Source organism: Vespa velutina, chromosome 19, assembly GCF_912470025.1.
Source record: "Vespa velutina chromosome 19, iVesVel2.1, whole genome shotgun sequence".
Lineage (NCBI taxonomy): Eukaryota > Metazoa > Arthropoda > Insecta > Hymenoptera > Vespidae > Vespa > Vespa velutina.
The window spans coordinates 832,501-844,634 of record NC_062206.1 but is presented as its reverse complement, the minus strand read 5'-3'; the positions used below and the strand labels follow the sequence as shown (position 1 = coordinate 844,634).

General features: G+C 34.6%; 1 protein-coding gene across 3 annotated transcripts in view; it reads left to right on the top strand.

Moving 5' to 3' along the window:
* LOC124955868 (glypican-6) overlaps nucleotides 1-12,134 on the top strand; it is a 118,653-nt gene that overhangs the window by 4,554 nt on the left and 101,965 nt on the right. The window contains exon 2 of one of the 3 annotated variants that reach the window (XM_047510911.1): nucleotides 768-1,013. In XM_047510911.1, coding sequence (XP_047366867.1) covers nucleotides 842-1,013 — 172 coding nt within the window. In that variant the 5' untranslated portion in view covers nucleotides 768-841. Of the gene's footprint in view, nucleotides 1-421; nucleotides 1,014-1,734; nucleotides 1,773-12,134 lie in introns of those variants that run through there. The other 2 variants (XM_047510910.1, XM_047510914.1) reach the window with 2 other exon arrangements.

The following is a 12,134-nucleotide window of genomic DNA, read 5'->3' as shown; positions in this document are numbered from 1 at the left end:
AAAGTGAAGGGCAGTTGGGGTGGGGATGATGTACGTTGATCGTAAAAAGATTTAACACAACGATTCAAACGTGTAACCCTTTTACTTGGAGCGTTGCGCATGCCGGTTGCGCATGCGCGTGGTTCGTTGGCACGCGCTTCCAAGCACGAGTCGCAACAGTGCGTTTCGGGCGATCGCGGGAGGAGGATCGACGCGTTTTCGTTTCTCTCCGTTAGCATCGCGTTTCTTCTACCCTATTATATATTATCGTGTGTTATATATTATTTATTTTTCAAGACTATCTTCAAGTTTTCCTTTCTTTCGTTTAATTCTTTTTTTTTTCTTTCTCTATCTCTCTATCTCTTTTCTCTCTAATTCTCTCTCTGTCTCTCTGTCTGTCTGTCTGTCTGTCTCTCTCTCTCTCTCTCTCTCTCTCTCTCTCTCTCTTTCTCTACCTAACTCTTCATAATTTTTAATCTTCGTCACCGTCGTCATCGTCGTCACCGTCGTCATCGTCACCGGCGTCTCGTTGTTTTATCGTGCTTAATAATAATGTATTAACAAAGTGATCCTTGAGTTAGTCGATTATAATTCGAACTAATTGTTTATTGTTTATTAATTCGAGTGACTTCTTTATTTTTATTTTATATATATATATATATATAAAACGCGTGTGATCGTCATAGTTGCTTGTGCATAAATCTTAATTAATTTTCATTTCCCTCTTTCTCTCTCTCTCTCTCTCTCTCTCTCTCTCTCTCTCTTTCTCTCTCTTTCCCTCGAAAAAGAGGATAAAGAAGAGGATAATAAAGAAGAAGGACGAAGAAGAAAAAGAAGAAGAAGAAGAAGAGAGAAGAAAAATATGAGTGGTGGTAGAACGTCGACGACGATGGTTCTATTAATTGCTTCGATCGTCCTTTCTTCCCTTTTGACGACGTCCGTCAACGGCGCCGGCTTGAAATGTGACGCTGTCAGGCCGGATTTCGAAGCGCAGGGCTTTCCATTGAGCGATATACCGAAAGAACCAATTTCATGTAAGTCCCATTTATTCTCATATCTATCGAATATTTATTATTAATAACCATAATAATAATAATGATAATGATGACGATGATAATAATAATAATAATAATACTAATAATGGTCATTATATACGGCTTCTTTATTGAAAAAAAGAAAAAATCTTTTATTGGTACGTGGATAAGCGGTATCGAATTGATATGAAAAAAGCTAGAGTAAGAAGGGGGAGGTGGTAGTGCGAAGGAATCGGCTGGCACAGGGCTAGGGAGGGAGGGTAGGATAAGGATAGACGGGGGGGGACGATGTACGTTGATCGTAATGGCACTAATAATACGTTAAATAAAACGGTCGTAGGTAGATGTAATCGAACGACGCGATTGGTCCGTCCTTAAATGTCGATCGATTTCGATATTGATTCGCATTATCGAATATCGTATATCTTATTGCGAACTTCCGTCAGTAGACACGAAGAAGGTACGTCACGGGAGTGTTGGTGGTAGAAAAGAACGAAATTTTTCTTCGCCGACGTTTGCCTTCTTTATCGGTTGTATTTTTTTTTCTCTCTATCTTTTTCGATTTCCTTTTTTACGTGAACGAATTTGTGCTCGAGTGTTATTACATATGCAGTGCGTGGATTTAGGTACGTACGTACGTACGTACCTATGTATGTTTGTGACTGTGTGGTTTTTACTTTTCTCTCTCTCTCTCTCTCTCTCTCTCTGGTATAAGGAGGTTATGAAGGAAATTATTCAAGGATAACGGCTGTAACTTATGTAAGTACGTATATATTTTTATTAATTTAATTTTGAAAACGTTTCATTGATTTTCTTTTTCTCTCCTTATTCGTCCCTTTTCTCGACGAAAACGTAAAAGTGATTTGTTATAACCTATAAAAATTTTCAAACCGTTCGCATACAAATATATTCTATAATCGTTTTATGGCGTACAAGTGAGGTTTAACGTGCGAGAGAGAGACAGATAGATAGAGAGAGAGAGAGAGAGAGAGAGAGAGAGAGAGAGAGAGAGAGAGAGGGAGAGAGAGAAAGACATATACATAAATACGTGAAATGGGATTTAGCGCGAAAGTGTGACGTTATTCACCCCTTTAACGAGAAAATGTAGAGGGTATGGGGAAAAGGAGTTGGAGGGTGTGAGATCGAGAAATTCCCTCTTTCTCTCTTTCTTTCTCTCTCTGTCTCTGGTATAATATGCTCATCCTTGTTGTAACTAGTCCTGCCGTGTATCGTTCGTTTGTAGAATCGTAAATTATACCAACTGGTACTACTGTCTTCTTTGTACGTATGCGTATATATCCTAAAATAGTTTTGCACAGCTGCGACCGTAGGCTTGGTTTTGATAGGTTTTCAAAGCCTTCCAATTTTCGAAGGGTGATTTTCTTCTTTCTCTTTCTTTTTTTTTTTTTTTTTTGTTTTTTTTTATATTTCTTTTTCCTTTTTTTTATCGCTTTCTTTTTTCCTTTTTCTCTTTTTTCTTCATAATTAACGTAACGTAAAAACAAAAACAAAAAAAAAACAAAAAACAAAAAAAAAAAAAGGAGAAGAAAAAAATAGAAAAAGAGCGAAACTTAATGAGCGGCATAAGCCGGTGACTTTTTTCGTTTCTTCCTTCTCTCCTTCTTTCTTCTTCTTCTTCTATTTTCTTCTTCTTTTTATTCGTTCAATTAACTTTATTGCATGGTTAAAAAAAAAAAAAAAACAACAAAAAATAAATAAAACGAACAAACGGAAGCAAAACTTGAATGAACGGCGTAAGCGAGTGGGTGACTTTATTTCTTTTTTTTTTTTTTTTTCCTCTTCGTTTCTTCCTCTTCTTCCTCTTTTTTTCTTCTTTCAATTAACATTTCTGCGTGTTAAAAAAACAGAAAGAGATTAAAAAAGGAAAGGTCACAAACGAAAGCAAAACTTAATGAGCCGGTGTATGCAGGTGACCCTTCTTCTCTTTTCTTTTTGTTTCTTTATTTTCTTCTATTGCCTCCTTTTTTTTTTTATGTTTCATTTTTTTTTTTCTTTTCTTTTCTTATAATTAATGTGTATATTGCATATTATCAAAGAAAGAAAAAATAAATAGATAACTAAATAAATAAGAACGAAACTTAATAAGCAATATTTTCTTGTGAATTGTGCTTTCTCTCTCTCTCTCTCTCTCTCTCTTCTTCTCTTCTCCTCTCTTTCTTTCTCGATAGCGGAATCGTAAATCCAAATATCCTGCTAGAACGGTCGGGATTTATTTCGCGAAATTCCAGGGAGTTGATTTGTGAGGTCCCGCGACGCGTCAGCTACCATAATTTATGGCCGATGAGTTATGCGTTTTGTTCACTTAAGGGAGGACTCATTGGTAAAAGAAAAAAAAAAGAAAAAAGAGTGAGGGAGAGAGAGTGAGGGGAAGGTTGGAGAGGAGTAAGAACGAACGAAGATATAAAAGAAGAACGTGAAATACGAGATTCTCGAATCGATTCGAGAATCGATTCTCGAAAATCGAATCTACGATGCGGTTTATTGGACATCGATCTTTATATGGCAAAGAATGTAAAAAAGTCCCTAGATATATATAGATGCCACGAATCAATTTTTAGGTTACTTTTTAATAACAATCGTCATCATTATTATTTATTATTATTATTGTTATTATTATTATTATTATTATTATTATTATTATTATTATTTTTATTATTATTATTACTGTTAATGATCGATCATTTATTTTTTTCTTTTTTCTGTCATTCACTTTGATCATTATCAATGATCGGATTATTGAATGTTTACTCACTGAAAAAAAAAAAAAAAAAAAAAAAAAAAAAAAAAAAGAGAAAGAAATAGAAAGGAAAGAAAAAAAATATCTCGCAGGAAGAGTGAGTGAGATCGCAAGAAAATTTCTATCCGGTCTCCTCCTCCGTTAGAGCCTCGTGGTCGGTCGAAGAAATATTTGTTCTGGTTATCTCTCGAAAATTGTTTGCTCTCACCTTCCACGGATTAATAAACGAGAGATTTTTTTTGTGTATATACATACATACATACATACATACATACATACATATATATATGTATATAAGGTCGTCTAACGTTGGTTGCACTTTTCTCTCTCTCTCTCTCTCTCTCTCTCTCTCTCTCTCTCTCTCTCTCTCTCTCTCTCTCTCTTTTTCTTACACATACGCTATCGCACTCGTTACACACGAAAGATATTTATCACCTGCTTTCTTATCATTACGACTTCGTTCGTACGCATGTACGCACGCATCATACACACACACACATATATATACGGTGTATGTACATTTATATACGACTCACATTTATCGGCAAGATGAAAGAGAGAAAAAAAGTGCGTTGGTTGCGGCGCCGCGTTCCGTTATTTAATGGAGAGGTGACTGAAGTTTGTCTCTTTCTATCTATCTATCTATCTATCTATTTATTTATCTATCTGTCTCTCTCGACTCGTCTCTTCTCGTCTCGTTTCGTTTAGTTTCGTTTCGTTTCGTTTTGTTGCCATCGTGTCGGTAAAGTCATAGCTCTCTTTTACCGGCGGTGAACCTTCGGGAAAAAAAAAGAAAAAAAAAAAAAAAAGAAAAAAAACGTACTGTGCAACATCACGCTCGACATCAAAGTCTGACGTGAACGTGAGAGATACTCGTTGAAAAGAAAGAAAAATAAAAAAGAAAAAAAGAGAGAGAGAGAGAGAGAGGGCGAATAAATCAAAACTCACTTCTTTATCTCGCAGAATTCATTTTCCTTTTGAATTTCGTGCTTCAGTTTTTACCTACATATCATCGACGCTTTTCATTAATTCCCTAGCGAACGTCCAATTAGTAATAACGTCAAACGTTGCCGCCGCTCTAAATACACGTATATTCGTCTCTTTCATCTTCCTTTTTTCTTTTTTTTTTTTTTTCTTTTTTCTTTTTCCTTTTCCTTTTTTCCTTTCTTTTTTCTATGATAGCTCGAAAAAGTATTAGTAAGTAAGTACATAGATATGTCTCTCTGTATATATACATATGTGTATATATACATTTATATCTCGAAAGTAACTCTCCAATCGGATCGAACTTTGAAGTGAAGGGAAAAAAAATCAAAAAAGGAAAAGGAGAAAGAAAAAAAGAAGAAAGAGAGAGAGAGAAAGAGAGAGAGAGAGAGAGAGAGAGAGAGAGAGAGAGAGAGAGAGAAATATCGATTGATTTTTATACGACGAAGACGTACAGAAAGAGAGACAGAGAGAGAGAGGGAGAGAGAGAGAGACGTCGACGATTAACTTGCGATAATATGATTAATAGGAACGAAAAGGAGAACGTGGAGGAGTTTAAAGTTTCGAACTGAAAACTCCATTAGCTTTACCCACTTTCTTGGAAGGTGAAAGGTCACGCTAGAGCACTCGTCGTCGGCTCAGTCGTCGTTCGCTTTTCTCATTCTCACTCTTCCAACTCCTCTTCCTCTTTTTCTTCTTCTTCTTCTTCTTCTTCTTCTACTTCACGTTTCTTTCTTTTTTTTTACTCCTTCATTTTCGAGTTCTTCGGAAAACGTACTTTCATTTCGCGCGATTACACGCGAAGTATTCTTGTTTATTCGCTCTAATATGCAATATTATATAATTGACTGACAAAAGTCGTCCTCCTTTGACTTTTTGACATACTTTTTTGGATCTACCTCTTTTTTTTTTCTTCTCTTTATTTTTTTTTGTCTCCCAAGATGTATGTGTCTCCCGTGCGAAAACAAAAAACTTTCGCGTGTAAGGATTGATTTTCGAAAAAAGAAAAAAAAAAAAAGAACCAAAAAGGAAGTATAAAACTTGCGTTTGAAAACTAATGTTAACCATACAAAAAAAGAGTAATTTGAGATACGTACGTGGAAAAGTATAAATAAAGATAAAGTATGCGAAGAAATCGTTCTCGAGCGGAAACGTTGAGCGTGGTAAAAAAAAAAAAAAAAAAAGAAAGAAGAAAAGACAAAAAAAAAAAAAAAGAATAAAATGAGAAAAAAAGAAAACAAAAAATTACCGTCTAAAAAAGAAACCCAGGTGCGCATTCAAAGCTACCGACGAGTCACTCTCACTTTTTTGACCATGTCAACGTAAGAAGGAAGTAATTAAGAAATAAGAATGAAGAAAAGAAAGAAAGAAAAAAAGATAAAGAAAGATCGGATCGAGGGATCTTTATTGATCCCATCCGGAATAATAATAATAATAATAATAATGATGATAATGATGATAGTAATGATAATAATAATAATAACGATAATAATCAAAATTGAAATCAAAGTGTCTGTCGATTTATTTTAAAGGATCATCGAAAGGGACGGACAAGCCCTTTATCACGATAAATACACATTTCGTAGGTACGATCCATTCTTAAATTCGGATGGTGCGAAACCATGAATCAAAAACTTTTTCTTATTATTATTATTATTATTATTATTATTATTATTATTTTCTGTGTCCTACTCCTCACCGTCACGGAAACTGTTAAAACTAATTTAGATCAATCAACGGTCCTATTTAATCTCGGTCCCCGACTCGAAAGCGAACGAATATTATATAGTATATGTATGAACTTATACAACACCTCAAATCGACTCCCCACCCCTCACCCCTATCCCTCACCTCTCTATTTATCAATCTCTATCTCTCTCTCTGTCTCTCTGTCTATCTCTGTCTATCTCTGTCTATTTATCTATCTATCTGTCTTTCTCACTCTCTCTCTCTCTCTCTCTCTCTCTCTCTCTCTCTCTCTCTCTTTCTCTCTCTCTCTCTCTTTCTCTCTCTCTCTACATCCCAATATATTCGAGGTCTCGTGATAATCTTCATGATATTAACGTGATCGTAAAAATCCTGTTTGACAAGCCGTTAATACGGTTGTGAAAGACGGCCACCAACATCCGGAGATACATCAGATGGAGGGGAGAAAAAAATTGCGCCAATTTTGAACGCACCTTTACGACGATTCATTGATTTTTTTTTATTTCTCTCTCTTGAGAGAGAGAGAGAAAGAGAAAGAGAGAGAGATAGAGATCTTATTTTCAATTATTTAAATTAACTGTATACGAAATTTCGACTCTTTCACTTTTTCCTCAAAATTCTTTTTCTTTTTATTCTTCTATTTCTTTTTATCTCTTTTCTTTCCTTCCGATCAATGAATACACATCAATGAACAATAGTAGCTGTGAAGGTTAAAAAATGTGGGACGATTTACATCGACCTGTTCCTTTCTTTATCTCTTTCATATATATATTTATATTTTCCTTTTACTCTTTTTTCTTTTTCTTTCCCTTTCTCTCTCTCCCTCTCTCTCTCTCTCTCTTCCTCTCTTTTTTTCGATCTCTCTCTCCCCGAAAGGACATTTTTCTACTCCTGGAGAACGAATAAGATCGTTCACGGTTATTGTATCATTTCCTTTGGACCAAGAATTTCTCCAGGTAGAATCGGTTAAAAAGGTCCGATTTTCTAGACTCCCTTCTTCTTTTTCTTCTTCTTCCGATTTTTCTTACCATGAAAAACGTAACAATAACAAAAAAAGAAAATATAAATGAAAGAAAGAAAGAAAAAAGAAAATAGACTATTCGCATAGTAAAAAGAAATATAAAATGAGTAAATAAAAGAAAATAAAATATAAGCTATATATATATATAAAAGTACGTGCTTTTCTCGGTCTCGTTCACGTTAAAGTAAAAGAGAAGACTTCCTTCCTCAACGATTTTTCCCTGATCAAAAACGGGAGTGGAAGAGAAGAGGGTTAAGCTTATACGGGTCACATTATATATTTGTTTTTCCGGTCTATACAAAAATATATAGAAAGTTGACATTATTCTCTCGTTCACCATTGACCAGAAGAAACACTCTTTCTCTCTTTCTCTTTTAAACACACGTAGCCATATATATATATATATATATATACACATAGTGATACATGTAGACACGCGTATACAAACACATACTTGTTATACACTACCCATGCTCGTTAATCAAAAGGGATTTCCATGCCAGTGAGCCGCGATCTGATCTAGCTATGACATGGTTAATTTACTATGCTCTACAAAAGCGACACCGCCATCCTCATCCTCATCCTCATCCTCATCCTCATCCTCATTCTCATTCTCATTCTCCTTACCCTCCTTCATCTCCTTAGGAAAGGTGTAATAGTAGAAGAAGGATGTAGAGTTGGAAGTGAAGGTGGAGGTGAAGGAGGTGTTAGTATTACGCGAACTATGTTTTCGAACGATGACATTAAACGAGTGCGAACGACTACGACTACGACGACGACGACGACGACAAGGACGATCGATATGTTACGCTAAATTAACTCTTCAAAATTTTTCGAGCTTCCATCTTGAATTGATTCATGAGATTTTTTTTTTAACATCTACATGTTTTATATTTATGTATGTACCATGTATACACTTGATTATTCCTGGTCATATTTCTTTTTTTTTTTTTTCGTTTTTTTTCCATTTGCAATATAAATCCGTATTCGATTAACTCGTTCGAATATTGTATATAATTTATTCTGATAGAGAGAGAGAAAGAGAGAGAGAGAGAGAGAGAGAGGCAATGTTAAGGGATTTACAATTTACGTTTGTTTATGCGGCATTGAGAAGTGTTTACACTTGGGAATTTTTGTATTTATTTTATAAAATAAATCTATAAAATCTATGAAATAAATTGAAAAGAGATCTAATAATTTCAGGCAGTAGTTAATCGATGTTTTTATTCGCGCGCGATGAGGAAAAATTTTTCAGAAACCCTGTAATCTGAAATATATTTTTTCTCTCTCTTTCTTTTTTTTTTTTCAACGATCTAATCTTCCTATCTTTTTCACAAATTCATAAATTTGAACCGATTAACTAACCTCAGCTAGAACGTTATTTCATAATGGAATTTTGGAATGGAATTTTAATAATTTTTTTTTTTTTTTTTTTTTTTTTTTTTTTTTTTTTTGCCTGACGTTAGGACGCTGCGTCCCATGAAGGTACGAATTTTTGTGCAGAAATTGACGCGGTTGCAGATTACAGAGCCTCTATATGTAACCGCAATTGGATGGAAAAAAAAATTTTTTTCCTTATATATAATTTATTTTCACGCACACACACATTTATATATATATATATATATATATATATATAAAATATCGAGTAACAAACATGGAATTATTTCAATTTATTTTACTCCCGTCATGGAAAAAAAAAAGAAAGAAAGAAAGGAAAGAAAAAGAAAAGAACATTCCTAAAATACGTCAATTATTTTGGCGCCAAGAAAGTGTATAATCCACTTAACAAAACGGAAATATATTTTCGACGTGCGTTAAACGAGTCGGGGAGGGGAGCGAAGGGGAGGGGAAGGGAGAGAGCAAAAAAAGAAAGATACCGTAGCTACGTGGAATGGCCTCGTCATTGGCTAAAGGATCGTGGAAAGGAATGCAGAAAGGAACCTTTTCACGAAGAACGAGAGAGTGAGAGAAAGAAAAAGAAAAAGAAAAAGAAAAAGAGGAGAAGCTATAGCTTGGCCAAGCGGACTTAATGGTCGTCGTTACAAGTTATAACTTTTGAATAAGCAGACTTGTTGTAGTCTTTCTCTCTCTCTCTTACTCTTTCTTTTTCTTTCTGTCTCTGTTACTCTTTCAGAACGACTGGAAACCAGCTCACCTTGCTTACGCGTTACCCTGATGAGTTCCATCTCTGTGGAATTCGCGATCCGTTAAGAGTAGCGCCCTCTCCTCGATCGTACTTTCGAACATTTCCAAATGATTTCGTACCAACCCTAAATAAAGAAAAACAAAAAGTGTAATAATAACAACAACAACAACAACAACAACAATAATAACAGCAACAACAACAACAATAACAGCAACAACAACAACAACGACTATGTTTTTCATTCTTTCTTTCTTTTTTTCTTTTTCCAGTTATGTATGCACATCGTTATTTTCAATATAAAAGTTTATAACAGCGAACTTAAAATGTTTCTTTAATTGATACGTCAACGATTTGAAATTTATTTTATTTTATTTTATTTTATTTTATTTTATTTTATTTTATGAAAAAGAAAATAAATAAATATATAAATCCATTACATTTGATATGTTTTCTCAGCTGTATTACATCGTTATTATTAAGAGTAACTTAACACGTAAGATTTTATAATTTGTAAATTCGTTAATTCAATTGATTCGTAAGAGATCTGAGTGGAAGGAAAAAAGGAAAAGAAAAGAAGGAGATAAGATAAAAGGAATGACATTACTTTTATCCGTTGATACATATTTCTAAATTTACTCCGATAGTCGACTAGAGTAATCAGTCGGTCGGTCGAAAGACAGGAAAAGATTGAATCGAGAAGGGGTAGCAAATAAATGTTGGTAAGAATTATAGGGTAGCTGTCGGTCTTTATTTATCTATTTATCAGCTTACACATAAACACGGTAAAGTGGTACAGGGTTTGTCGACCCCCCTGATTGATGGCCCACACTATTTTTACTTGGCACCGTGTGCGTATCGTTGAAGACGTAGAAAGAAAAATAAAAATAAAAGGAAAAGCAAAAAAAAAATGAGAGAGAGAGAGAGGGTGAGAAAGAGTGAGGGTGAGTGAAAAGTGAGAAAAGAGAAAAAGAGAGAGAGAAAGTCGGAGGATACTCGCGTTCTTGAGTTGAATGCATGCGTGCGTGAGTTAGTGAGTGAGTTAGTGAGTGTGAGTTGCGTCTTCCGGTTGTACGATACGAGGGGAAAGATTCCTTCGAATGATTTATCGCAATTTCATTTTTATTGCTCCCATACTCGCCATGCTCCCTACCATGGGTGTCGCATTTATTGTTTATTTTTCACTGAGAATCACGCGAAATCTTTCGTGCAAGAAAATATATATATATATATATATATATATATATATGTAGGGAGAGAAAAAGAGAGGGAGGGAGAGAAATATTCTTTACTTCCGTTAAAATAATTCTAAAGAAATTTAATGCAGTTTAACGATTGCAAAGCGCATCGCGACAAACGTTCAGTTTACGAATATAATATCTATTTCAACTTTTCAATTATTATAAATCACATAAGTTTCAAATCAACTGTCGACAACGTTAATGTTTCCTCTCAAAACTTGGTGACGAGGAGAAGGAGAAGTGGTAGTAGTATATCGATCGATGTTGGGACAATTGCGTTATGTGTCTGACATGGTTGAATATTATATAGAGGCACACGATCAGTAATATATTAGTTTTATATACATATATATTATATTATATTATATATATATATACATACACACACACATATAGTTTTATACAGAAGAAATGAGGATAACGTGAAATCGTGTATTCATTGATGAACGTCCTAGTATGAAGGTCCTGGTTATTATTTAATAATGGATTTACTCATCAAATGTTTTATTCTTGTTTCTGAAAATGTATATATTTATATATACATACATATATGTATTTTAAAACGTGCAGAATATAATTTCTAATTCATAGATTTATATCGTATATAGTACTCTTTCTCTCTCTCTTTTCTTTTCATTAATTTTTTTTCTATTTTCTCCTCTTTTCGTTTTTTTTTTTACACGACTTATTGCATCCTGAAGATTCACGAAGTAACAAAAAGAAAAAGAAACAAGAAAAAAAAGAAATAATAAAAAAAGATAAAAAGGAAAGAGAAAAAAGAATTACCAAAGACAAAGCTCCGCCGTCGTTAATGGCTCCTTTTCCAAAAAACAAAAAAAAAAAAAAAAAAAAAAATAGAAAAAGAGATTTGCCGCCATTTTCTTCCTTCTCCCTCCAACCTTTCTTTCCACCTTTTGTCAGGCTAACATCGCGATTCTACCCATTAGGCGTAACGAAGTGTACACAGGAGAGCGAGAGTGAGAAAGAGATGAGATGAGAAGAGAAGAGAAGAGAAGAAAAGGGATGAAGGGGGTGATGTAGGGAGGCAGGGCGAGAATGTAGAAGGGTGTAGGAGGATATAGGAAGAGGGTTGGGAATGAGTACACCCCTGCGTTCTCTCTTGATACGTGCGAATGGTAGGAGAATTGACCCTGTCGGGAAACGCAACAGCAGCAGCAGCTAACACCAGCAATACACCAGCATCAGCATCAAGCAGCAACTAACAACAACAACAATAAACAACAACAGCATCAGCATCAGCTAT